Source organism: Delphinapterus leucas, chromosome 11 (genome assembly GCF_059928025.1).
Source record: "Delphinapterus leucas isolate spDelLeu-1000000601 "Yukka" chromosome 11, BTC_Dleu_Yukka2, whole genome shotgun sequence".
Classification (NCBI taxonomy): domain Eukaryota; kingdom Metazoa; phylum Chordata; class Mammalia; order Artiodactyla; family Monodontidae; genus Delphinapterus; species Delphinapterus leucas.
The window spans coordinates 92,508,647-92,533,077 of record NC_143139.1 but is presented as its reverse complement, the minus strand read 5'-3'; the positions used below and the strand labels follow the sequence as shown (position 1 = coordinate 92,533,077).

The window sequence follows — 24,431 nt, the reverse complement described above, 5'->3', positions numbered from 1 at the left end:
CAAAGAGCCCGGCTCCATCTGGGTTTGTGTTTATTCAGTACAGGCCCAGCGCCCAGCCCCTCCCCAGGGAAGTGGCTGAGCAAGGGAATAAAACAAATCAAGGCCGCCGAGGTGAGTGTGGACTGGGGTGGGGCCAGCCTAGGTCAAGGTGAGGGTGCGCGTGAAACCCTGGTCCCAAGCTCGGCGGTCCACCCGCGCCCCCTCCCGGCAGGTCTCCGGGGGACCAGTGGAGGTGCCCACAAGGAACGGCTCCTGGACTCCCCGCCACCTCCAGCCCCTCTTCCTTTCTGCCCTCTTTCTCCTTCCTAAGGCAGGTCCAGAGACCAAGCTCTCCAGCTGGCTGGGGAGGTGGGGAGGGAAGGTGGAGGGGCCAGTGTCCAGGTCCCAGGCCACGCCCGGTGCCTTTCCTGGGCGGGCGCCAGGGTTCGCTGTGCTGGGACAGAGGAGCAGGGAGGCAGGCGCCCCAAGCCAGCAGGCCTTCATGCGCCACCCTGTTGTGCGGCAGCCCTGCCCCCACTCCCATGCTGCCGTCCTCCCACTCGCCCTACCCCCAGATCCGCACCCCAAGGGGGCACTCAGGAGTCACACCAGCTTCCGTCCTTGTCCAGGGGCCCAGCAGCCCCTCGCGCATCCCTGGACGGCTCCCCGGCTGCCGTGTCCTCCTCATCTTCCTCCCCCTCGTCCTCGCCGTCAGTGAACTCATCCTGGCTGAAGCCGTAGGCCAGCGTGGTGTGGGCCAGGTCCACCTCGATGGGGAAGACGTCGGCGTCACGCAGCACTGAGTAGCAGTCGTTGTAGTACTTGGACATGGTGGACACGAAGCGTTGCAGCTGGAACACGATGTCCTGGACTGGGGCAGGAGGGCGGGCAGACGGGCGCCAGTGGGCCGGGGCTGCCTGCGCGTGGAGAAGACCCTCCCTGCCCTCCTGGGCATCCCATCATGCACCTCACTGACCCCTCGTGCCCCGGGAGGGGGCAAGGCCAGGGCTGCCCAGCCCTGCACAGAACCCAGGCCGCCTCCCAGCTCCCAGTCAGGCAGTGGAGGAGGCCTGCCAGGGTGGTGGGATGGTGGACTACACCCCAAGGAGCCCACAGGGCACGGCCAGTCCCACCCAGGCCAGGCTCCAGGAAGCTCCCATCTTGGGTCTGACTCAGAGCTCTGCCATGCGCTGGCCCTGGGAGCTCAGGTAAGTACTGTACCTCTCTGGGCCACAGTTTTCCCAGCTGTGAAATGGGGAGAGGATGGTGTAGGGGTTGCCCGAGGCAGGGTGTGGCCCACGGGCCGGGCGCCTGCCCACAGCCCACAGTCCTCACCGTGCTTCTGGTCCAGCAGCTCCATCTTCTCCAGCACGTCCTTGCGCATCTGGGAGAAGCGAGCGCGGGCCTCCTGGCGACAGCGCAGGATCAGGCGGTACTCGTAGTTGCCTGTGCTCACGCGGTACAGGGGCTCCCCTAGAGCCTGGGGCAGCGGAAGCACGTCAGGGACCCTGGGCGGGGTGGGGAGCCTGCTCTGGGGCAGAGGGGGCTGGGGGCAGGGAGGCTGCAGAGCCGACCCACAGGTTCACACCCCTGCACAGCACGGCACTCTTCAAAGCTACCATTTCTGAGGCACCAGGACTGCTAGAAGCGCTTAGTGAGAGCTTTGTGGAAAAAAACAACCTAAAACCCAAACCCTTGCCATATTAAATAAATGAATATTTAGTCCTAGATGGACCCTGATACCAAAAATATTAAAAACGGGCTTCCCTGAAGGCACAGTGGTTAAGAATCCGCCGGCCAATGCAAGGGACACAGGTTTGAGCCCTGGTCCAGGAGGATCCCACATGCCGTGGAGCAACTAAGCCCGTGGGCCACAACTACTGAGCCTGCGCTCTAGAGCCCACGAGCCACAACTACTGAGCCCACACGCCACAACTACTGAAGCCCATGCGCCTAGAGCCCGTGCTCTGCAACAAGAGAAACCACTGTCATGAGAAGCAATGAAGAGTAGCCCCGCTCGCTGCAACTAGAGAAAGCTCACGCGTAACAACAAAGACCCAACACGGCCAAAAATTAATACATAAAAAAAAAAATTTTTAATTTTTAAAAATCTATAAAAAAAAATTAAAAAGAAGTAAAACACCACCTCTCAGGAGTGAGGAAAGTCAGTTTTTCCCTGCAAGAGCCCCACAAAGTCTGGGGGACAGCTGGTCTGGGAGCAGGCACTGGGAGTGTCCCACAGCAAGCTGGCCAGCACTCCGAGGCCCGGAGGGGCCAGGGGTGGGGGAACCACCCCAAATCTCCAGAAACAAGAGGCTGGCAAAACCCCCAGGCCTCTCCTGGGTTGGCCTGGCCCACCTGCTATCCCTGGCAGACCCAGCCCATTCTTGGGGCTCTGTGAGGTAGGCAGGGGAAGATTTGTGCACCCCGAGCCTTTCCAATACCACAGCCATGCCCCCTCCCCCCGTGGCACTCACAATGCAGCTGTATTCCTCGTCATCCATCTCCTTCACCTTCAAGCAGTACGACTGTGGGACAGGTGAGGCCAGGTTGTCAGAGGGGCTGCACCACCTGGGTGCCCACCCTGATGTCCCCAGTTCCTCCCATGCCACGCTGTACCCCTCGGCCACCCAGAGGAGCCGGTGTGCCAGGCCTCATGGGCCCTGTGCACCCTCAGCTGGGATGAGCCGAGACATGTCAGGCAGAGGCTGGCCCCTCAGTCAGACTGGCCTTTGCTCAGGAGGCTCAGGACAGCCAGGGCACTCACCTAGGAGGGTGGAAAGGGCCTGAGAGACAGCCCAGCATTTACCACACTCAAGTCCCAAGAGATGCTCTGGGAAAAAAGGCTCCATGGTCCAAAGAGCTTGGGAAGGCCCCTGAAGACCCATGGTACGTATGGGTCTACCAAAGGCTCTGACAAGTCCTCAAGCAAAGGACCTTGGCCTCTTTGATGGAGTATTTTTCCTCACCTCCTTTCACCACAGAATTATTATTTGAACATAAAACTCATTAACATCCCTTGGTACCCACTTTATAACCACTGACCTAGTCTAATCCATTGTTAAAAGTGACCAAAAGGATTCCCATGGGGTCAGAGTGCTCCAGAGTGAGGGCTCTACCCACCCCAAGCTCCCAGGGTCTCCTCTGAACAGCTGAAGCAGGGCCTAGGCTGCTGCCTGATTCCCCAGCACCTCCTAGGCCCCTGGTCCCACCTCCTCAATCAGATGTGACCGAGGCTCTGGCCCTGCCCTGCTGGCCACCGTGTAGCCGACCGAGGAGGGGCAAATCTCCAGGTGGGCTCTGACCCCAGCAGGCCAGGCCCACACCCCCGCAGAGGCTGGAGACCACTTACCAGGTACTCAAACTTCACGTCCAGGTACTTCTTGATGGTGAGGCGAGTGTCTGGGATGGCTTTGTTGAGGTACGTGTTCAGGTCCGTCAGCATCTGGAAGGGGAGGATGGGGCGGACGCTTAAGCCCCCATGGGCAGAGGGGTCAGGCTGGCCAGGGTGGCAAGGAATGGCACTGATGTGTCAATGCTTCTAGTGGACTCAGGTGTCAGGGCCAAAGGCTCCTGGACAGCCTTGTCCGTTTCAAGGACGAGAAGACAGACCAGGTCACGGGCAAGCTGTAACTCCGGTGGAGCCAGGGCAGAAAAGAGCCTGGAGGTCGATGCTGAGGCCGCGGAGGAGGAGTGCCTCACGTGTGGTCAGCTGTGTAGGACACCAAGCCAGAGCCGGCCCCCCGGTGCTCCGAGTCCAGAACGGGACCCCTTCCGCTCGCCACACCGCCCCCTCCCCCATCACATGCTGACACACACACGCTCCACGGGACCTACCGGCTTGATGGTCTTCAGCAGCCGGATGCCAAACTTCTCAATGCTGCGGTGGGCGTCGGCGAACTTCACGAAAGCCTCGCTCGCAGCTGGCTGGGGCTCCCGCACCCCAATCACAGAGAACACGTCCCCAAAGGCTGCGTGACAAGTTTGTCCTGAAGGCTGCCCCTACTTGACCCCTTAACGGAGAAGCCAGGGATTTGTTGGGGAGAAGCAAGGCGGGGGGTGTGGCAGGCTGGAGGCCAAGGTCTGCCCGAGGTCTACGTTCCAAGGGAGATGGGTCTACACCTCAAGAAAGGTGAATCTATACCCCTAAGAGAGTTGGACCTACATCCCCAAGGAATGTAGACTCCGGTGTAGACACCTGAGTCTACACCTTGAGGAAGCTGGGTCTACATCCAAGGGAGCTGGCCCTCATTCCCCACAGCGACCAGACCATGGAGAAGGCTGGGTCAAGGTTGAAGGAGGTGAAGTTGTGTGGGGGCAGAATACTAGTCTGGGAATCTGGGCCTTAGGTCAACTCTGCCCCTAAGGAGCTGCATGACCACTTTTTCTATCTGGGCTTTGTTTTCCCAACTGCAAAACGGGGTTAACTGTAGCTGCCCTGCCCAACTAATAACAAACTTGTAGGAAACAAGATCACGAATAAGGAAGGGCCTCGTACATTGTAAGCGGCAGTACAGATAGACGGGACAGGGCCCGGAGGAGTAACTGTGCCCCACAGAAGACAAGCTGGTCTAGGGGACTTCCCTAGTGGTCCAGTGGCTGGGACTCTGCGCTTCCACTGCAGGGGGCCCAGGTTCAATCCCTGGCCGGGGAACTAAGATCCCACAAGCCGTGCGGTGCAGCCAAAAAAAAAAAAAGACTAGCTGGTCTACATGCTCCCCGCTGGCCCCATTATTGCTACACCCCAGCATCTAGACAGTGCCCAGCCCAAACCAGGCCCGAGGTCAGATGCTGCGGTGTCTGCCTGAGCATGGGCATGAGAAAGGCCCTAGGGAGGAGCTTGGCCGCACCCTCACTGTATGGGTGTAGGGGAGGTGCTGAGCCCCGAGGGTAACAAGGGTTTTTCCAGGGTCACGCAGCAGGTTTGGGGCATCCTTACCCCGGTGCGTCTGCGACAGCTCATAAAAGGCCCGTAGGAGGTTCTTGGTGTGTTCTGTCATCCCTGTGGGAGAGACCCAACCGAGGGGGCTGGGGGCACACGGTGGGGACCACACTGGCCGAGGACACGGCCTCCAAACGCCCACCCCACCCCGAGGCCCTCACTGTTCCTGGGTTTCAGACTCTTCTCGCTAGGTTTACATGTGCCATTATTTGATTTTTATGGGCATGTATTACTTTTACAATCAGAAAAAGTATGTCTTGGGCTTCCCTGGTGGTGCAGTGGTTAAGAATCCGCCTGCCAATGCAGGGGACACGGGTTCAAGCCCTGGTCCGGGAAGATCCCACATGCCACGGAGCAACTGAGCCCGTGCGCCACAACTACTGAGCCTGTGCTCTAGAGCCCGCGAGCCACAACTACCGAGCCCGCGTGCTACAACTACTGAAGCCCGCAAGCCTAGAGCCTGTGCTCCGCAACAAGAGAAGCCACGGTGACAAGCCCCCGCTCGCTGCAACTAGAGAAAGCCTGCGAGCAGCAACGAAGACCCAACACAGCCAAAAATAAATTTATTAAAAAAAAAAGAAGTATGTTTTAAGATTTTTTTTCCTTAAGAATATTTAATGGCCATGGTCCTAGAATTGCATAGGCTCGCACTCTGCCCCCACTGCCATCATCTTTAGAACAGGGCTCCAGAGCTCCACCCCAGGGCAGAGCCAGTGCCAGGCACTTTCCAGACTGGGGTACCCCACCCACCATGGGGCTGCCAGCCAGAGGGTGCGCCTGCCCACCTTTATACAGCTCGGCGGTCCGCTCCAGCTCCTCAAGCCTCTTGACAAGCCCATCTGTGGGATCAGAGAGCCACAGGGTCAGGGGAGAGACCCACAGGTCACCTGAGCCAGGCTTGGGAGGGGCAAGGTCGCCCCCAGAGGAGCAGCACAGGACGTGGTCCCAGGGAGGGGGACTTGGCACCTCAGGGTCAGCTGGGCTCACTGGTGTTTTGCAGAGAGCCTGGCATACCCAGACAAGTGGAGGTAGGCAGGGCAGCCCTCAGGATGCTCCTGAGATAAGCGCCACCCCAGCAGGCTGGGACACAGCGAAGGGGCAGAAAGGTGAAGAGGATGCCGGTACTTTCGGAAATCAGGAGTGAAAACCAGTTGGGCCGTTCCCAAGGCCAAGCCCGCGGGTGGCTCCCCACGGCCGGCAGGAGGCAGGCCCATGGCTGGCAGTCAAGGCCCTGGGACTCGTAACAACTCCCTGCTGATGGCCGAGGAGCAAGGCAGTCAGAGACAAGCAGCAGAGACGGGCCGCCTCGACAACAACTCTAAGGTAGGCTCCAAGGCAGCCCCCCCACCACCGGCCGGCTCAGAGGCGAGAGCAATCGGGGAGGGGAGAGAAACTCAGCGAGGGCTTCGAGGAGGAGCTTGCACGGGAGCGGGCCCTGGTGATCATCTTCGCTGGCTTCACAGGTAGTTTACTGAGCACCCGCTGTGTGCCGGACCCCGTTAGGCCCAGGAATGACCGTGGTGAATGAAATCTGAGTTGTGCCCTCAAGGCTTATAGTCCAGCAGCGACAGTGGCCAGGCCACGACGGGCAGGGACAGTAAGGGCTGTAAGCTGAGGGGCAGGGGCAGTTGCCTCACCTCAAGGGCTCAAAACGAGAGCAACTGGATTGCCAGGGAGGAGGCCGCATTCCAGATCGGGGTGGGTGGGACTCCCACCAGCAGCGAGTGGCACCGTCCTCCACTCCGACAGGGCTGAGGTCCACCCCCAACTCCCCACTGGGGGCACCAGCAGCAAATGCAGGGCAGGGCCCATGTCGGTGGCTTCCTTGCCCGGCACCTCCTAGACGGGGCCTGGCCTTACTGAGTGCCCTCCCCGCAGCTCAGTCCTTCTTCCACATGAGCCTTGGAGGCAGAGACTACTTTGCTCATCTTATAGAGAAAATCGAGGGACAGAGAGGTAAAGCAACTTGCCTAAAGGCACACAGTGAGGGCTGTGCAGGCTGGGGTGCCCTCTGCCCCCCAGGCTCCTGTGCTGACCTGGGCCAGGGTTTTCAGAGTGGCAGGAGAGAAGGGGAGTAGCAGAAGCCGGGCCTGGGCCTTTCTCTGGGCAGAGAAGGCGGCTGTGTGTTGGGCTGTCAGGGAGGAAGGCCCGGGCTCTGGGGGCTGGAAGGGAGCGCCTCGGAGGTCTTCAGGAGGCTTCGGCCACTGGGCTGGCCTCCAGGCCCTGGCTCCCCAGAGCCTTGGCCCCTGGCCAGCCTGACAGGGAAGGAGCCACGTAAGCGCCATGCTGTTGTTTTTAGCTGGGTCATGGGACATCATGACAGCTTCAATTTTAGAAACCCTATTTAAGGCCGGGGAAATTGCAAGGTCTGGGGGGAAAAACACAACAACCAGTTCTAATTTCATCCCAACGCATGGTAACTACAGTAACAGGGATTTATAGACACCAAGAAGCTGGAAATAGCAGCCGCCACTTTTGTACCCCATTTGGAACAAGCTCAGACCCCCCTCCCCTGCATCCCAGCCAATAAAGCCCAGTGTGCCCAGCTGAGCCTACAATGTACGTAAGTATTTATATCTGTCCCCACACGTACACAGCAGAGCTGCTGCTATTTATAAACTCAGGCTGGTGACAGCAGGAGCAGGACCGAGTGCTTTACCGGCCCCCTGGGGAGAGAGCGTGTGTGTGTGTGTGTGTGTGTGTGTGTGCGCGCGCGCACATGCGTGGGCGCGAATGTGCGTGTACGCGGTTTTCCCCCAGCCCTAGGCGGGCAGCCACCTCCAGCCCTGGGATGCGGGCAGCAGCGCCACCTCCTGGAGAGAGGCGGGGCAGAGCCGGCAGTGTGGGAGCAGCGCAGTGCATGCTGGGGTGACAAGAGGGCACAGGGTGGAACTGGGCTGGCGTGAGGCGGTGGGGGGGAGGCCTTGGCTGCGTGAGAGCAGCTGGGGGCAGTGGCGAAGGCACCAGCTTGGGGAGCTGGAGGGAGGCACCTCCCCACCATGAATTTGTCTCATCTGTGACCTGGGCCTGTGAACCCTTGCTGGGGAATGGAAGACACTGGCTGTAAGATGCCTACGCTGACTACTGTGAATGCTCTGGGAGCGGGAGAGGCCTCCAAGGATGCAGCCTGGTGGCCAGCCATGGTGCCCCTGCCCCTGAGGCCTGGGCCTGAGTCCCCCGGGACCGAGGGTCAGGGGGTGGAAGGAGGGGACTCACCATTGCACAGGATGGCCCGGCTCAGGCCCAGAGCATCTGCGGTCCCCGAACTCATGTTCTCAACCAGCCGATGCTTCACCTTCTTCAACACTGGGACCAGGTGAGAAAGGGACTCAGTGAGGTAGAGTCTGGGCCCCCAGGCCATCCCCGCCCCATCGCGACTCACTGGGAGCGACACTAGGGGCAGAAGGGGCTGAACCGGGGTTTGGCGCGTGGGTGACTGTGAAGTAGGGAGGGTCCCAGTGAGGGATTCTGGGCCCCCGCCCTGTTCACTCTCTACCTGAGGGAGGCGCTGGGAGCCTGGAAGGGTAAATATGTAAAGCGCTTAACCAAGGGCCTGGCACTCAAAGTGGCTACTGGCTACCACTGAGAGCCCAGAGCTGCCCAGGCTTGATACCAGCTGACAGGCCGACCGCGGAGAACCTCTCCTCCGTCTCTCCTCCGCTTCCGGGAGCAGAGGCACCATCAGTGACAACTGGCATCAGGCTCCAGACTCGGTTGCTGCACACGTGGTCACATACTCGGTCCCTGGAAGGGGACTAGGATGCGACCAGAGGGTTTTAGAGGAAGAACCTCCAGGACAGACCTGATCGGCCCTTAGCCTCTTTCCTTAAAAACCAGGAGGAGGCTGTGGCCCAAGGGTGTAGGAAAAGGGTGCTGGATCCCAGAGCCAAGAGATCTGGGTGTGCCTTCACCCAGGGGACACAGCGTCTCTCTGGATCTCGGGCCTTGATCTGGAATGAAGTGTCTGGCCCAGAGGACCCTGAAGCTTCTGTCCAGCTCTTGAGCCTTGCAGCTTCCACAGAACCAAGGCCCAGACCCCCTAGCAGGAGGCGACATGTCCCAGGGCATGCTATGGGCAGAAGGGCTGGCTTCTGCCCCAAAGCTGAGGTCCAGTTCAGACCCTGAGCCTTTCTGGGAGCAGGTGCGTAGAAGGGGCCAGGGCTGAGGAGGGGTATGCAGGTGGGCATGAGGTACCAGGCCAGGGCTGGGCTGCCCTCCCTTTCAGAAGGGTGAGGGACTGGGCCTGGTGAGCTGGAGGGCTGCCCTACAAAGGACAACCCTAGGGCAGCAAGGTCCTAGAGGAGGTGGCTGGGGGAAGGTGGGTAAAACACAGGGCAGGGAGAAACCAGGGACAGGTTCCTGGGACCAGCTGCAGGGGGAGCACCCCTGGGTCCTCCCAGGCCCTTTGGGTCGGCTTGGTCAGAAGAGTCAGAGACCACATCCATGTGAGTACTGACGCATGGCCGTAAGGAGGCAGAACGGGGCCTTATGGGCCCTGGACGCCACCGCCGCAGCTCGGCTTACCGATGTCCAGGGACATGCCCTGCTTGGGGTCCGCCTGAAGCTTGTTGTAGTGGAGAGTCACCTCCCCCTGGAAAAGCAGGACGAGCAGAGTGGTGACGGAGTCCCCCGGACCCCAAGCCCCTTCCCGGGAGAGGCCCGTTTTCACTGGAGTTTGTGGTCATGAAAAAATCCTGAGCCCTGGAAAAAGGTCCCTCCTTCTCTCACCACCCGCCAAGCCCTGGAGAATCAGCAGGGACAGGGGCAGACAAGGTCCCTGTTGACACTGAGCTCGCAGCCTGGCGATCTCTGATGTCCTGTGCCCCTGCCACCCCCATGCCACGGCCACACTCCAAAGCTCTGCGACATCATTCTTCCTGACACACAGAGGATCTTCTCCCGCGCTCTAAACCATCCCCATCCTCCCTCCATTCGCTCCACAAACTGTCCCAGTACATTCTCTGTGCCTGGTGCTGGGATGGAGGAAGCAGGTGCAGGGTCAGCCCCAGCCCCCAAGGGCCTGAGGCCAGCAAGGGAGGCCGATGCAATTCAGGGAAATTACATGAATTGCAGTCTAGTGACTGGAAGAGAGGTGGCGCTCCTCCTGAGAAGCCTCCCCTGACCACGTGAGGCCACCCAGGTCACTCTCTCTCGTTCTCGAAATCCTAAGACCTCTGAACTTGGGACAGAATCCATTCAAATGCAAAACAGGATTTCAAGATTGCCTCCTAAGTGACCCCCAGCAGTGGATCAGGGGTAGATGCAAAAGGCTCTCGGGCTGCAGCACAGTGCGTGGAGAGCAGCTGTGGGGAAAGGAAGGAGCGCTGCGGCGGCAGTCAGACCTGGGCTCTGGTCCAGCTGTGCGACCACGAGCAAATCCTCCCCCCCACTCTGGGCACCAGTAAAGTAGGGGCCGTATCTCTGCGTGGCACCCAGACGTGGGAGCTGGGGAGTCCCTGCGCAATGGCAAGGCTGTGCTCACACACCGAAAGCTCCTGTTCTCGTGGGCAACGTGAGGGGCTGGCGCGACACAGGCCTGGGAGGACGAGGAGGGTTCTGCTGAGTAGGGATGGGGGGATGAGGGAGGGGATCCAGAGGGGGCACATGCACCCCACTTCTGTGCCAGAATGAAACACGGTACAGAGGACACGGAGGACGGATGGGAGGTGAGGAGAGGTTTGGATGGATGGGGTGAGGGAGCTCAAACTCTCGGCCAAGCTCAACACACAGCTGGGACGCTTGACTCTCAGACTTTTAAGTCATCCTGCGGCTTTGCACCCCCTTCACTGTTTTGGTTTCCCAAGAGCTACTAGCAGCAAAAATCTCTAGGAAATGGCAAAAGGGCTGCATGCTTCCGGGACTGGCCAGAATGCTCCCTGCCATTCAGGGAGGGAGGGGCCCTGCAGGGAGAGGCCTTGGCCTGGAGCAGCGGGGGCAGGGAGGGGGAAGCCGGGAACAGGCAGAGTGCAGAACAGGAGACCATCCGCTGGACCAGGAGCTGCCCCAGGGCCCAGGGGACTGAAAGTTCCTACAGGGACGGGGGTTGTAGGGAGGGGTCCCTCTTTCCCTCTTACAACTTCCTGGGCCCAGCATGGCCCAGTGGACATTTACTGGATGTCTACTGACCCAGGTAGCTTCACCTCAGACTTCCAGCTTCGGCTCCAGCCCTGACTGGGGACGCACTGGCCCGCCCTGAGGAGTGGTTCCGTCTGACAGCTCCCCTTGGAGCTCGAGGACGGGGACCTTTCAGTCCTGGTGCCCACTCTCTCACCAAGGCCCAGCACAAGTCCTGGATCATAAATAGTATCTACTGAATGAACACGGAGCCGGGATGTGACCCAGACCCTGATGCACCGAGGAGGGAGCTGTGAAAGGGCCAGTCCCCCCTTCCAGGCCCTCTGGCAGGCTGGAGCTCCCGCAGCAGCCCTTACCTTCACCTCCTGAATCATCTTGGCCACCTCCACCTTAGTTTTTCCTTTGATTGACCTGCCATTGACCCCGGTGATCTCATCGCCAGCTGCCACAGTGCCGTCCAGCGCGGCTGGGGTGTTGTCAAACACCTGTGGGTGCATAAGGGGGGGCGGGTCGGGGAGAAAAGGAAAGCTGGGAAGAAACCTGGTGGGGGACAGTCATTCCCTCCACCCCAACCGGCACCCGGCTCCGTCCTGGTCTCTGCCCTCTATCCCTTAAGTGGTGCTGGAGAAGGGCAAGGGGAGACAGCACCCTAACAGCCAGAAACGAGTGACCCACATTCTTGGGGGAGGGGAAGGGGGAACTGGAGGTAAATGCGACCGATGAGACTTCCCTCTTCTGGTATCAAATACACAAAACCTTACACGACCACAGGAGTGTTTGCTCCTCCCAAGCCATTTCTTGAGATTTTTTTCCAACAACACTGCACTGAGCTGACTCAGAGCCCCAAGGCACCACTTATCAGTCCCTGCACTTCATCTCTGTCTCCAAGGAGCAAGGGCCCCGCCACACGTGAGCCCCTTCTCCCAAGATGACCCCTAACACAGGGTCTGCACTCACTGGCTGAGTGCAGCTGAATGTGTCTGTTAAAGGACAGATGTATGGGGGACGCTCGGGGCGAGGGGCGAGCAGGCTACACAAGTGTATGCGGAGACGGACCCAAGAATACAAAAGTCACATCAGGCAAAAACCGCCAGGAGAGACGCCAAAATTATTAGCTGTCTCCCCTATACCTTATCTTTAGTTTCCAAGTTTTCTATGCAAAGCACGTAGAAAGAATATTTCATGATGTTTCATATACGTTAATATTATAAGAAAAAAATGAAATAATTAAGACAAACGTTTCTTTCTGCTACCTTCCAGAATCACAATAAAAACATCATAATTATTTGAAAAAGAATGGTAAAGGAGATCACAACAATAAAAGATATACAGCCATTTCTGGAAGATGGAACAGCGGGGATCCAAGGGCCTGCAGAGGGGGTTGATGAAAGAGAGCTAGTCTTTGCTGGAAACTGCCGGCAGGCCAGGAAACAGACCTCTGGAAACATCCATAGGTGGGTGGAAGGCAAGGCAGAAAGTAGGGGGACAGACTCAACTCCAGGCTCCCTCCCCACCGACACAACCCTCCATGACCCCTTCTCTAGGGAACACGGAGGACACGGAACGCCACCACCTCAGCGCCGGCCACTGGCCTCCCTGCCCACATCCTGCTGGAGCTTCAGCAGCGGACATTTCCCAGACCGTTGCGGGTTTTGGCAGACAATCTGCAATGAAGCCTCTGGGCCCCCCGAAGCAGCCGCAGGGATTAAGGCGGGGGGGCGCGGGCAGGGACCAGCATTTCTAGAGTCTTCAGGCAGTGCCATCTGGTACAGCAGGAGAGCACATGGATGCTTTGGAGCCTGTCAGGTCTGCTTTCTAACTTGGCCTCTACCACTTAGCCGGCTAGGGACCTGGGCCAGGAGCCTGGGTCTGCTCACCTATAAAACCACACGAGGGCTTCCCTCGTGGCGCAGCGGTTAAGAATCCCCCTGCCAATGCAGGGCACACGGGTTCGAGCCCTGGTCCGGGAAGATCCCACATGCTGCAGAGCAACTAAGCCCGTGTGCCACAACTACTGAGCCCATGTGCCACAACTACTGAAGCTGGCGTGCCTGAGCCCGTGCTCCGCAACAAGAGAAACCACCGCAATGAGAGGCCCATGCACCACAAGGAAGAGTAGCCCCCGCTCGCCGCAACTAGAGAAAGCCCGTGTGTAGCAGCGAAGACCAAACAGAGCCAAAAATAAATAAGTAAATAAATAAATTTTAAAAATAATAATAAACTATACGGGAGGATGTGCAGAGGTCATATGCAAACACGATGCCATTTAAAAAGAAAGACAAAAAAACAGCAGTTACTATGCTCCGAGCTCTCTGAGGGCGGGGTCTCTGTTTTCTTGCTTTCTTATCTCTAGTGGCTACGAAAGAGCCTGGCCAGGCCCTCAGAAAATATTTCCCGAACATAATATCTGTTGTACTGATACTGATTTAACCAAAATTGACACGATATCTATGTTGGGAAGATAGATAGATAGGTTTTGGAAGAAAGCTAAATTTTTAGCTCCTAGACTGAGAGAAGCTGACAGATGTTTATAAGCAATAGAACAAAAACTAACAGGCTAAGCATCTTACTGAGGAAAATGGGACCTCATACCTGAATCAACAGCTAAAAGGGTGGGAAGCGGTGTTGCTTCTGGAATTGGGGTGGGGGAAGGGCGGTGAGAAGGCGTCGAGCAGAGGGGATTGCTTATTTGACACTAGCCTTTTAGTACTCTTGACTTGTTCAAAGCAAGTCAGATAGCCTTTGATTAAAAATAAAATTGACTTTTGAGAAAAATCAATTCTATTATTTTATAATCACAGTTCATATTAAGAACAAACCTGGCCCCCCACAGGTGGTGAGGGGGAGATGGCAAGGAGGCCAGGTCTGGGGGAGGCCTCCCTAACACCTCCTGGGCCAGAGGAGGCCAAAGCGCTTGTAAAGGCCACACCCTAAGCAGGCAAGACCAGATCCAGGGAATCTCCATCTTCTAGGCCTTAGAAGTGACTCTTTCGCAAGATCCTCAGAGAAACTGCAGTTTCCCATCTGCCACCAATGGCTACATAGCTGAGAAGGTTAAAACATAGCTGGAATCCAGGTCAAGTTTATGTCTGAGGGGGGCAAGCTTCCTTCCAAGGCTACAGAAAGATCACTGACTCTGACCAGCCACATAATAAACGAGGCCTGTCCCCATTCCTGCGTCACAGCTGACAGAATATCACCAGGGCAGCCCTTCTTATAAGGACCACAGAATTGTTCAGTATCGCTGGCAGATCATCTGGGAAAGTGAACTGTCATAAAAATAATCGCAACTGCTATCGAGGGAGTGCTGCTTAAGGGCCGGACATTGTGTGATGTCATTTTGTTTAATCTTCACAACAACCCAAAGATGCCCAGATCTATATATTTTATATCCCCATTTTCCAGGTGAGGAAACTGAGGCCCAGAGGGCTTAAGTAACTAGTTAATAAGCAGGGAAGCTTGCACTTGGACTCAGGCCATTATTATTTCATAGTCTTAGTCTTTCCATTATGCTTCACTTGTGTTAGTACCAAAGGCTGATGACTTTATTGATTCACTGATGACATTTTTATTGAAGGTCCGCTATTTGCCAGGCATTGTACAAGGTGCTGACTGCAGTGAAAAAGCAAACTGGGATCCTGACCTCATAGTGCAAAGAGTCTGGAAAAGAAGTTAGATACAGAACTAATGAGCAAATCCATGAGTACAGATGGTGATAAGTGCTGAGAAGGAAAAGAACAGACTGAAATGATAGAGGAAAACAAGGGCGGACCTACTGACAGTGGGTGTTCAGGGAAGCCCCTCTGAAGAGAATGAGGAGTCAGCTGTGCAGAGGGGAGAAATGAACCTTTGTCACGCCCAAGTAGGGAGGTGGCTCGCCCCCTCCAGCACCTCCCTTCCACCTCCAAAGCACTCAATACCTGGACAATATACAGGCAGGGACAGTACTGGGCTCCTCCTCCAATGCTGATCCCAATCAGGTTCTGAGCATCCTTCTGCAAGGTCACCTTCCCAGGTACAGTAGGGATTCCGCTGGAGAGAGAAGCACGTGCAGCTGAGTCCCCTGGAGAAAGGATGACTGGAGGGGACGGGGACAGACAGGCCTTCTAAAACTCCCAAGAGCCTCCAAGTGCTGCACAGCCTTTTCTCTTTCTCACTTGGCCAAAAAGACAGCATTTTGTGCTGGAACGTCACAGAGCTCTTAGAGCCATGCTGATAGGGGATCAAATCCCAATTCAGCCATTTATCAGCTGTGGGACTTGGGTAAGTAAGTCACCCACTCTGCATCTCAGTTTCCTCATCCATAAAATGGTATGGATAAAAAATGGCCACTTTATCAAAGTTCTTGGAAGAAAGTACATGGAAGGCACTTAACACCACCCCAGCCCAGAGCAGGCACTCCGTAAAAATAGGTCCCCCTTCCCTTTCCTTCATTCTCTCTCTAAGATTTGAGTCAGACTCTATCCTTGTCACCTTCTCAGGCACATATGGAACATAACAGCCACCTCCTCCAGGAAGCCTTCTCCTGTTAAGCTATCCATCACCCATCTGTCAATTGCTGTACTCAATTACCTCTCAGTTTTCACTATACATTAGCACTTATTTATGTTTTGTGGTAAATATTCTCATTTATTCTCTTATTCACTTGATAAACATTTGCTAACAACTTATTGATGCTGAAGACACAGAAAGGCATTGGACCCACTCCTTGCTCTGCGGGAGTATATATTCTATTAAGGAAACTAACTTAATTTTTGAAAATCTGCCCCACTGATCATCTACGCTGGGGAGGAAAGTATGTTTATGATATTCCTGTTCATCCTTCAAAATGTGGCTCAACTGTCACCTCCTCTATGAAGCCTTCCCTGAACACCCCAGAAAAGGCACTGCTTGGCCTGCTCGGTTCTCCTCGTAGCCAGGTCACTCTCCATTAGCACCCTTATGGCCCTGAACTGTATTTATCCATCAATGTGTCCACAGCCCCCTACAGATGGTGAGCTCCTAGAAGGGCAGGATTCATTTCTGCTACAGTACGAGACCTAATCTGCTGAGAAGCAAGGGTCTGTGGAACTGGTAAGTCCAGGCACCTGAGAGACCTGGGGCTCCTGCACTAGTGGGACGTGGGGTAACAACATACTCACAGTTTATCCTCCTCGATGTCATAATCCAAGTCTGCAAACATGGTTCCGAGAGTTTCAGTGGGCTGGCTAACTGCCCAGCTCGGCAGGGGAATGGGGAACTGGATCCGGGAAAGAAAAGAGCTTAGAGCTTAGGGAACCAGTGCCTAAATGCCAACCCCAACCCCAACCCCGGCGATCTGGGAGAGCCGGGCCCTCCCACTCCCCTCCGGACGATGGGGGTAGTCCCCGGGGTGGGGGGTGGGTAGGTGATTCTTACTAGGTACAGGGGGGACTCCAGGCCAGGGCGGGGCCTCAGATTCCAGAGCCCGCCCCACGGGTCTCCAGGCCCTTGGGAGCTCGCCTCTGTCGCTCACCGGAAGCGTCAGTACCACAGCCGGGTCCGGGCCAGGCTGGCACCTGAACCCACCTGCCGTTCCACCTGTCGGCGGCCGCGACTGTCGCGTCACTTCCGGGGGGCCGCGGAAGTCCCGTCTTCCCGCACTGGGTATTTGCCTGGGTCCCTACAGGCAACCCTTCCCTCCCTGCCTCCCGGGGTTCCCAGAACAAGGAAGGAGAACAAGTATTGACGGAAGGTCCCCTTTAGCATGAAAAAGCGGAAAGAGAGGAAACGTCCGGACAGGCCGACGGCGCTCAACCCCGCCCCTTGCCCTGTGGCCGCCGCCATCTTGGTAAGGTCAGGGTTCTTCCCAGCTTCCTCAGCGGGACGCCGGGGGACCAAGCTGCCTGGCTGGTTGCCGTGGCAACGGAAGCATCCTTAGGCGGGGAGACCTCCAGAGAAGTTCAGTGGACTACAAACCCCGACACTTTCCCTTTCACATTTTCAGCACCCCGTCCTAGGGTGCCGTCACTCCTCTACTAGAATGACAGTGTCCGAGCTGGAAGGATACTTCGAGATGCCAGCCTAATAGGAGTTTTGCAGGCGAGGAAACTAAGCGCCAGAGAGGGGAAGAGAGTCTAGAGCCACTCACAGTTAATATAAGATCCAGATCTCAACCCTGAGACTCCTGCCACCTAGTTCAGTGCCCGTCTTAACACCTGTGGTCAGTGGCTCTGCTATTGACAGATTGGATTCCCTTCCCTTTCCTTTACGAGCCTCCTTTCTCCAAATGCAAACTAAGAGCACTGAGGCTGAGGCTTTCCGTGATATGTAGTGAAAGACTCCTCACACCCCCGCTCCTTCCTTAGTCTTGAGCAGCTCCCCTGGGGTCCCCTTGAGAGTAACAGCCCCTATGTACTTGAGGCTCAGGGAAAGCCATCAGTGCTTCCCAGCCGAAGGGTCCAAATCTCATCTCTCCAGCAACCTCTGCTGCCACTGGTATGGTGTAAAGTAAGTTCCCCGGGGCGGGTTGGTACTCCCAGAGACCCAGCGCTGGCATCTGCCTCATCCAGGCAGCATGGGCCCAGGCCTGTCCAGCTTCCTCCCAGGGGCAGCAGAGGAAGGAGAAATGCAGAAGGATGATTATCCACATATCCCATGGCCTGATGGGAGCTGCACCCCACCCCCTCCTTAGGGAACTGTCTGAGTTTCAGCAGTTGTGCAGAACGCCACAACAGCGACGACTTTCCCATGTACCCACTGCTCCGCTGTTCAGATCACTTTCACAGGATTTCAAAGTTCACCTCGGCCCTGTGAGAGGAGAACAAGTATTGTCAGCCACATTGTGCAGGTAAGGAAACTGAGGCTCAGAGAGGCACTTCCCCTTGTCTCCCACGTGGTCAGCGGCAGAGCTAGGGCTGGGACCTCCAAGCCCTGTTTGCAGGCCAGAATTTCGACTCTAAAAAATCAGCAGTCTCCAAACCCAGATAATTTAACATGGACTGGGGTTCTTCCACCTCACAGTAGCCCTAGATCAAGCCCAGATGCTGCCATCTTGTAGCTAGGGGATCTTGGGCAAGTCACTACCTGACTCTGAGCTTCAGATATCTGTAGACTGGGGAAAATGACTCTCCCAAAGATCAAGATAAAAAGGAGAAACAGGTATGAGTGCTTTGTAAACAATTCACATAACACAGATGTCCCTCAAGCCTCCTGACCACCCCCCACCCAGCCCACTCCAGTCCCTCTCCCCAGGTGAGGGCAAGATGCCCAGCCTCCTCTTTTCTTCCTTGTTCTCCCCATCTCCCAGGCCCAGCTCTAATCCACCTCTCGAAGGCAGAAGTAGTACTGCTATGAACATAGGGGTACATGTATCTTTTTGGATTATAGTTTTGTCTGGATATATGCCCAGGAGTGGGATTGCTGGATCATATGGTAATTCTATTTTTAGTTTTCTGAGGAACCTCCATACTGTTCTCCATAGTGGCTGCACCAACTTACATTCCCACCAAGAGTGCAGGAGAGTTCCCTTTACTCCACACCTTCTCCAGCATTTGTTATTTGTAGACTTTTTAATGACATCAAAGGTTTTTATTGTCATTCCTCATTATAATCATTTTGCCCAACTACTTCAGAGGGCAGGGCTGATGGCACACTTCGAGGACCTTAGGATGCTCGGGCCCCTGCCTCAGATTCGCCTGGGAAGTAGCTCACATGTAGGCTCCTGGGCTCTGTCTCAGACCTATTGGATCAGAGTCTCCGGGGAAAGGGGGAATCTTGGAGGCTGCATTTTCACAAAGCTCCATAGGTGGCTTCAATGTCTCCTGCAGTTTGAGGACCACTGTGTCACAGGCTCAGAATGTACAGTGTCTGTGCATCCTCAGGGTGGGCCTGTTCAGCTACACCAACGATCCCTGCCCTGGGGGCCTCACCACCTAGGAGGAGCCCAGGATGTTTTGTGGGCCCATAGGAGGGGCTTCTGCCCAGGACAAAGGCCAGGGAAGGGTTCCTGGAGGAACTGACATCTTAGCTGAGTCTTGAAGGAGGTGCTGGTGGGACCCGGGTCAAGAAGAGGGGCAGGGTGACCCAGGCAGAGGACATAGCTGGTGCAGGCGACAGTGGGTACAAGGCACAGTCCCCTGTCCTCAGAGAATCACAGTGTGGCAGGGGAGACAGACAGTGGGGCCAGTGACAGGCATGATCAGGCTACCAAGTCCTGGCCAGAGCACAGGGAGAACTACCCCTCCCCCTCCTGCTGCTCCAGAGTCCATCCAGGCAGGAGGGTGATCCCTGGCCTGGCCCGGCCACTGAAAGCTGTGTGACCCCAGGCAAGTCCTCTCTGGGCCTAGGTCTCCTCCAAGATTCTAACCTTTGGGTTCTGAGCCTCAGATTCAATCAGGAAAAGCTTGCCCCCCCCCACAATCCCATATTCCTGGGGAAGTGCTGCCACCCAGTGGCCATTGGGAGAAAAACTTCCTGGGGCACCGGAGTCCCCACCCCCCACCATTCCTGTCGCTATCACTGCCCCACCTATCTCAGGGCTGGCTGGGGAGTCTTTGGAGTCTGTGGACAATGGGTGCTGAGCTGTGCCTGACGTGCCCACCCCTCAGTGCTGCCATGGCCCCAGAACAAGGCCTGACTCCTTACTGACTCACCCCTGGCCTCATGGGCCCTTGTAAAAGTCAAGGAACCAGGGGTGGGTGGGTGGAATTCAGTTCAATTCATCATTAGCATAGAGATTTAGAGCATGGGTTATTTTTTCATTTTTTTTATTTATTTTATTTATTTATTTATTTTTGGTTGCGTTGGGTCTTCCTTGCTGCATGCGTGCTTTCTTTAGTTGCGGCAAGCGGAGGCTACTCTTCGTTGCGGAGCACGGGCTCTAGGCACGCGGGCTTCTGTAGTTGTGGCTCGTGGGCTCTAGAGCACAGGCTCAGTAGTTGTGGCACACGGGCTTCGCTGCTCCACGGCATGTGGGAACTTTCCGGACCAGGGCTTGAACCCTTGTGCCCTGCATTGGCAGGCGGATTCTTAACCACTGCGCCACCAGGGAAGCCCAGAGCATGGGGTTTTTAAAGCAAACAGATAATAGCAGTAATACTAGAAGCTAACACGTATTGGCCATTTCCACATCAGGGGGCAAGAAAAGCAAGGTCCTGCCCTGCCAGAGGTCACATGAGTGGGAGTGGCAGGCATTGACCCAGGTAACATTCCCCACTTCAGAGCACTGGGCAAGACCCCAAAATAAAAGGGGAGCCCAATGGGAAAGGGTGTAACTGGACTTGTGGGAGCTGGTGGATGGGCTGGACAGAGCACTGGCTCCATGGCAGCTGTGTGACCCCAGAAATGTCCCTTGACCTCTCTAAGCCTTAGTCTCCATGGGTAAAATGGGTATCATAAGAGCCTGAGTGCTGATTTTAAATTTAAGTCAGACCATGACACCCCCTGCCCAAACCCCACTAATGTCTTTCCATCACAGGCAGAATAAAGTTCAGGTCCTTAGCTAGCAATCTGGGCCTGGCTGCTTCTCCCTGTTCACATTCTGTTCAGGGCCTCTGGCGGCTTGCTGTTCGTGGAACATGCTGGAATAAACCTGAGGGCCTTTACTCTTGTAGCTCCCTCTGCCTGGAACATTCTTCCCCCGGGTATGCTACTCCCTCACTTCATCCTCATCTCTACTTCCCTGTTACCTTGTCGCTTTCTCCAGGAAGCCCTCGATGAGCACCAGCTAAAGCACAGCCCTTGGCTAGTCTCTTTCAGAACATCCATTCATCTCCCACCTGACATGGTGCACAGTTTGGGTTATGCATTTGCTTGCTTGTTAACTGGCTTCTTGTCTTTCTCTCCAAATTGCAAGTTCCCTGAGGGCAGGAACCTGGCCTGTTTCGGTCACACCTCTATCGCCAGCACTTAGCATGGCGCCTGGCAAGTAGTACATTCAATGCATACCTGATGAATGAATGAATGAATGAAAAACTGTGTCACTAGGATCCCAGAGACCAGGCAGTGGTCAGAGGTAGAGGAGGTCTCCAATTTCAGAATCAGAACCCCAGACCCTATCAGCCTGGCACTGAGGCGCCGCAGGAGACTAGCAGAGGGCGGATAGGACAGTCAGATCTGTGCGTTGGCTGGAGTGCACGGGCCACTAGCGGCAGCTTGAGGGAGCCAGAGACGCCTGTCGTGGAGGCGGGGGCATCGCCTCCCCCTCCCGGAGTCTGAAGCGAGGTGGGGAATCAGACTGCAGGGGTGGCCCGACTGGGAAGCTGGGCTGGGGAGGCAGAAGGGAGCCCTGGTCTGGTGGGGGCCTGATCCCCCTAGGGACAAGGAAACCTCTCCCACTAGGGCGGCAGTGGGTGGGCAGGGGGTTAGATTGCATCCTTCCAGAGGCCCGTTCCTAGCTTTGAGGGAGCCATGGCCCTCACTCCATGGGCAGCTCTCACCTTTCTTCTCTACCTGCCTCCTCCAATCGGCTGCCTCTGGCCAGAGGTGAGATGTGGGCTCCCGTGGGGCCCCGAGTTCCCCCAGCCACCCCCAAAGCAGCTCTATTCCTAGTTCTGCTTGGCATGTAATGGGCTGACCCCTGACCTTCCCCTCTCGCCCCCGCCTAGTGCTCTGCCCCCCGGGTTAGGTCAGTGATGAAAGCCAGTGGGAGCCCAGGGGGCAGAGGGAGGCGGACAGTGCCTGATTGTCCCCGCCCCGGCAGCGCAGCCGTGCTGGCTGCTGAGGGACGGACTTTTGCTCTCTCACTCTTTCTCTCCCCCTCTCTCCCCTTCTCTGTCTCTCCCTCTCTGTCATTCTCTCTCTTTCTCTTTCTCCAGGTCAGGGATTCTCAGTCTCAAGTGGGAAGTTAATACCTATGTAGTTCCAGGAACACCCCCCAGAGATTATATGAATCATCAGGTTCAGCACGGGGGCCCATGATTCAGACACGGGGCTGGGAGGTCTGGTAGGACCCCACTTTGGAAAGAGACTGGGACCAGAGCCAGAAGACCTTGGGCATCCCTGGCCCTCTTTGAGTTCCACCAAGTGTGAAATGGCATCTTGGGATGCTAAGAGCAAAGCCAGCCCCACAGGAAGGTGTGGGGATGGCATGTGACACAGCTGTGACTGTGTCTTCTCCTTCTTTCCCCTCTGACCTGCCCCCCACCCCGCCCTCAGGATCCATACGTGTCAGGTCTGTGTCAGGCTCTCTGTTCTGTCCCATCGGTCTAGCTGTCCATCTTTCTCCAATAAATACCACACTGGCCAAATTACTAGAGCTTTATAATAAGCCTGGCTAGTTGGCAAGTGCCCCTACCTCATTCTTCAGGAGTATCTCAGCTATTCTTTTTTTTTTTTTTGCGGTACACAGGCCTCTCACTGTTGTGGCCTCTCCCGTTGCGGAGCACAGGTTACGGACGCGCAGGCTCAGCAGCCATGGCTCACGGGCGCAGCCTCTCCGCGGCATGTGGGATCTTCCCGGACCGGGGTGCGAACCCGTGTCCCCCGCATTGGCAGGAGGACTCTCAACCACTGCGCCACCAGGGAAGCCCCTCTCAACTATTCTTAGTGCTCTGCCCTTTCTTACTGCTTTTAGAATCAGCTTGACAAGCACTACCAAAACCCTGTTGCTGTTTGATCAGGACTGAGCTGAATCTAGACATTAATTTGGGAAGAGCTGATATCCTTAAGATATTGAATCTCCTTAAGCAAGTTAGTGGCTGTCTCTCTGCGTTTCTTTTAGTTTCTTTATTTTACTTCTTATTAAGGAAAGTTTCAAATGCACAAGATTAGACCAAAAAAAGGATAATGAAGCTCTTTTTACCCAGCACCAAGCCTTACCAATTAAACCTCTCAGCCACTGTATCTTCAGCCATAATCCTGCCCACTCCCATCCCAGCATTTATTTTTTTTCCAGCCAATCTTTGAGGTCCTCATTAATGTCTGCCAGTAATTTTTTTGTCTTACTTTTTGTTTTCAAAGAATTATAGATTGACAGGAAGTTGCAAAAATAGTACAGTTTCCCCCAAAGGTGACATCTTACATAACCATGGCACTTTACCCAAACCAGGAAATTGACATTGGTACCATCCACAGACCTTGTTCAGATTTCACTAGTTTTCCATGCATTCCTCTGTGTGTGTGTGTGTGTGTGTGTGTGTGTAGGTCCATATGCAATTTCATCAACTGCGTGAATTCATATAATCACCACCAAAATCAAGATACAGAACTCTGTCCCACAAGACCCCTCATGCTACTCATTTATAGCAACACCCATCCCCCCCCTTCCCCTCCCCAACTCCAGTCGGTAATCTGTGCTCCATCTCTACAATGTTGTTTTGAGAACGTCACCCCACAGCATGCAACCTTTCGAGATAGTTCCTTTCACTCAGCGTAATTCCCTTGAGCTCCGTCCAGATCCTCACATGTATTGATTGTTAACTCTTTTTTATTGCCAAGTAGTGTTCTGTGGTCTGGAGGTACCAGTTTGTTTAATCATTCACTCACTGAAAGGCATTTAGTTTGCTTCCAATTTTTAACTATTACCAATAAAGCTGCCGTGTACAATCATGTACATATATCATTGTGGATGTGAGCTTTTGTTTCTCTATAATAAATGCCCAGAAGTGGGTCACATGGTTAGAAGATATTTTCTTTTTTAAGAAACTACCAAACTATTTTCCAGCGTGGCTATACGTCAGTAATATTTTACGCTTTTCTCTATAAATATTTTCTTATATTTAATTTCTGTTATTATCGTAAGTGGAGGACTTTTTAAAATTATATTTTGTTTTCTCTGTTGTTTATAAATGCAATTACTTTTTATTGATATGATTTACACACTAGAAAATCCAGCAAGTGTACAATTCAGTTTATATTCACAAGGTTGTACAACCGCCACCTCTATCTAATTTCAGAATATTTTCATCACCCCAAAAAAGAAACATATCCGTTAGTGGTCACTCCCCATCTCCCCCCTCTCCCCTGCCCCTGGCAACTATTAAGCTACTTTCCGTTGCTATGGATGTGCCTATTCTAGGTGTTTCATAGCAATGGAATCATAATATGTGGCCTTTTGTGTCTGGCTTCTTTCCCGTAGCGTCGTGTTTTCAGGGTTCATCCATCCACATGTTGTAGCTGCAATTTTTTAAAAATTAATTAATGTATTTATTTTGGCTGTGCCAGGTCTTAGTTGTGGCACGTGGGATCTTTGCTGCGACATGTTTAGTTGTGGCGTGTGGGATCTAGTTCCCCGACCTGGGTTTGAACTCGGCCCCCTGCATTGGGAGCGCGGAGTCTTACCCACTGGACCGCCAGGGAAGTCCCTGCAATTGGTTTTTGCTATTGATTTGATGTAGGAAGATCCTATCTCTAGCTCTGTGACATTTCCTTCATAGTTCTAATAATTTGCCTGTAGATAATTTTGGATTCTCTATGTAGTCAATCGTATCACCTGCAAATAATGCCAGTTTTACTTTTTCTTTTCCAATCCTTATAC

General features: G+C 55.0%; 1 protein-coding gene across 4 annotated transcripts; it reads right to left on the bottom strand.

Moving 5' to 3' along the window:
- Positions 1–13: 13 nt before the first annotated feature.
- On the bottom strand, positions 14–16,709 carry PICK1 (protein interacting with PRKCA 1). 4 transcript variants are annotated; one of them, XM_022596794.2, is made up of 13 exons: positions 16,491–16,705; positions 16,138–16,235; positions 14,917–15,028; positions 11,353–11,481; positions 9,446–9,512; positions 8,138–8,227; positions 5,707–5,760; positions 4,919–4,981; positions 3,817–3,950; positions 3,332–3,424; positions 2,457–2,507; positions 1,315–1,459; positions 14–850 (listed from the first exon to the last, which is right to left on the bottom strand). In XM_022596794.2, the coding sequence occupies exons 2-13, from the start codon at positions 16,176–16,178 to the stop codon at positions 576–578; spliced, it is 1,254 nt and encodes a 417-aa protein (XP_022452502.1). In that variant the 5' UTR covers positions 16,179–16,235; positions 16,491–16,705; the 3' UTR covers positions 14–575. The 4 variants fall into 4 exon arrangements, with proteins under 4 accessions (XP_022452502.1, XP_022452503.1, XP_022452501.1 ...); XM_022596795.2 differs by having other exon boundaries at positions 16,544–16,705; XM_022596793.3 differs by having other exon boundaries at positions 16,394–16,704.
- Between the last annotated feature and the right edge of the window lie 7,722 nt (positions 16,710–24,431).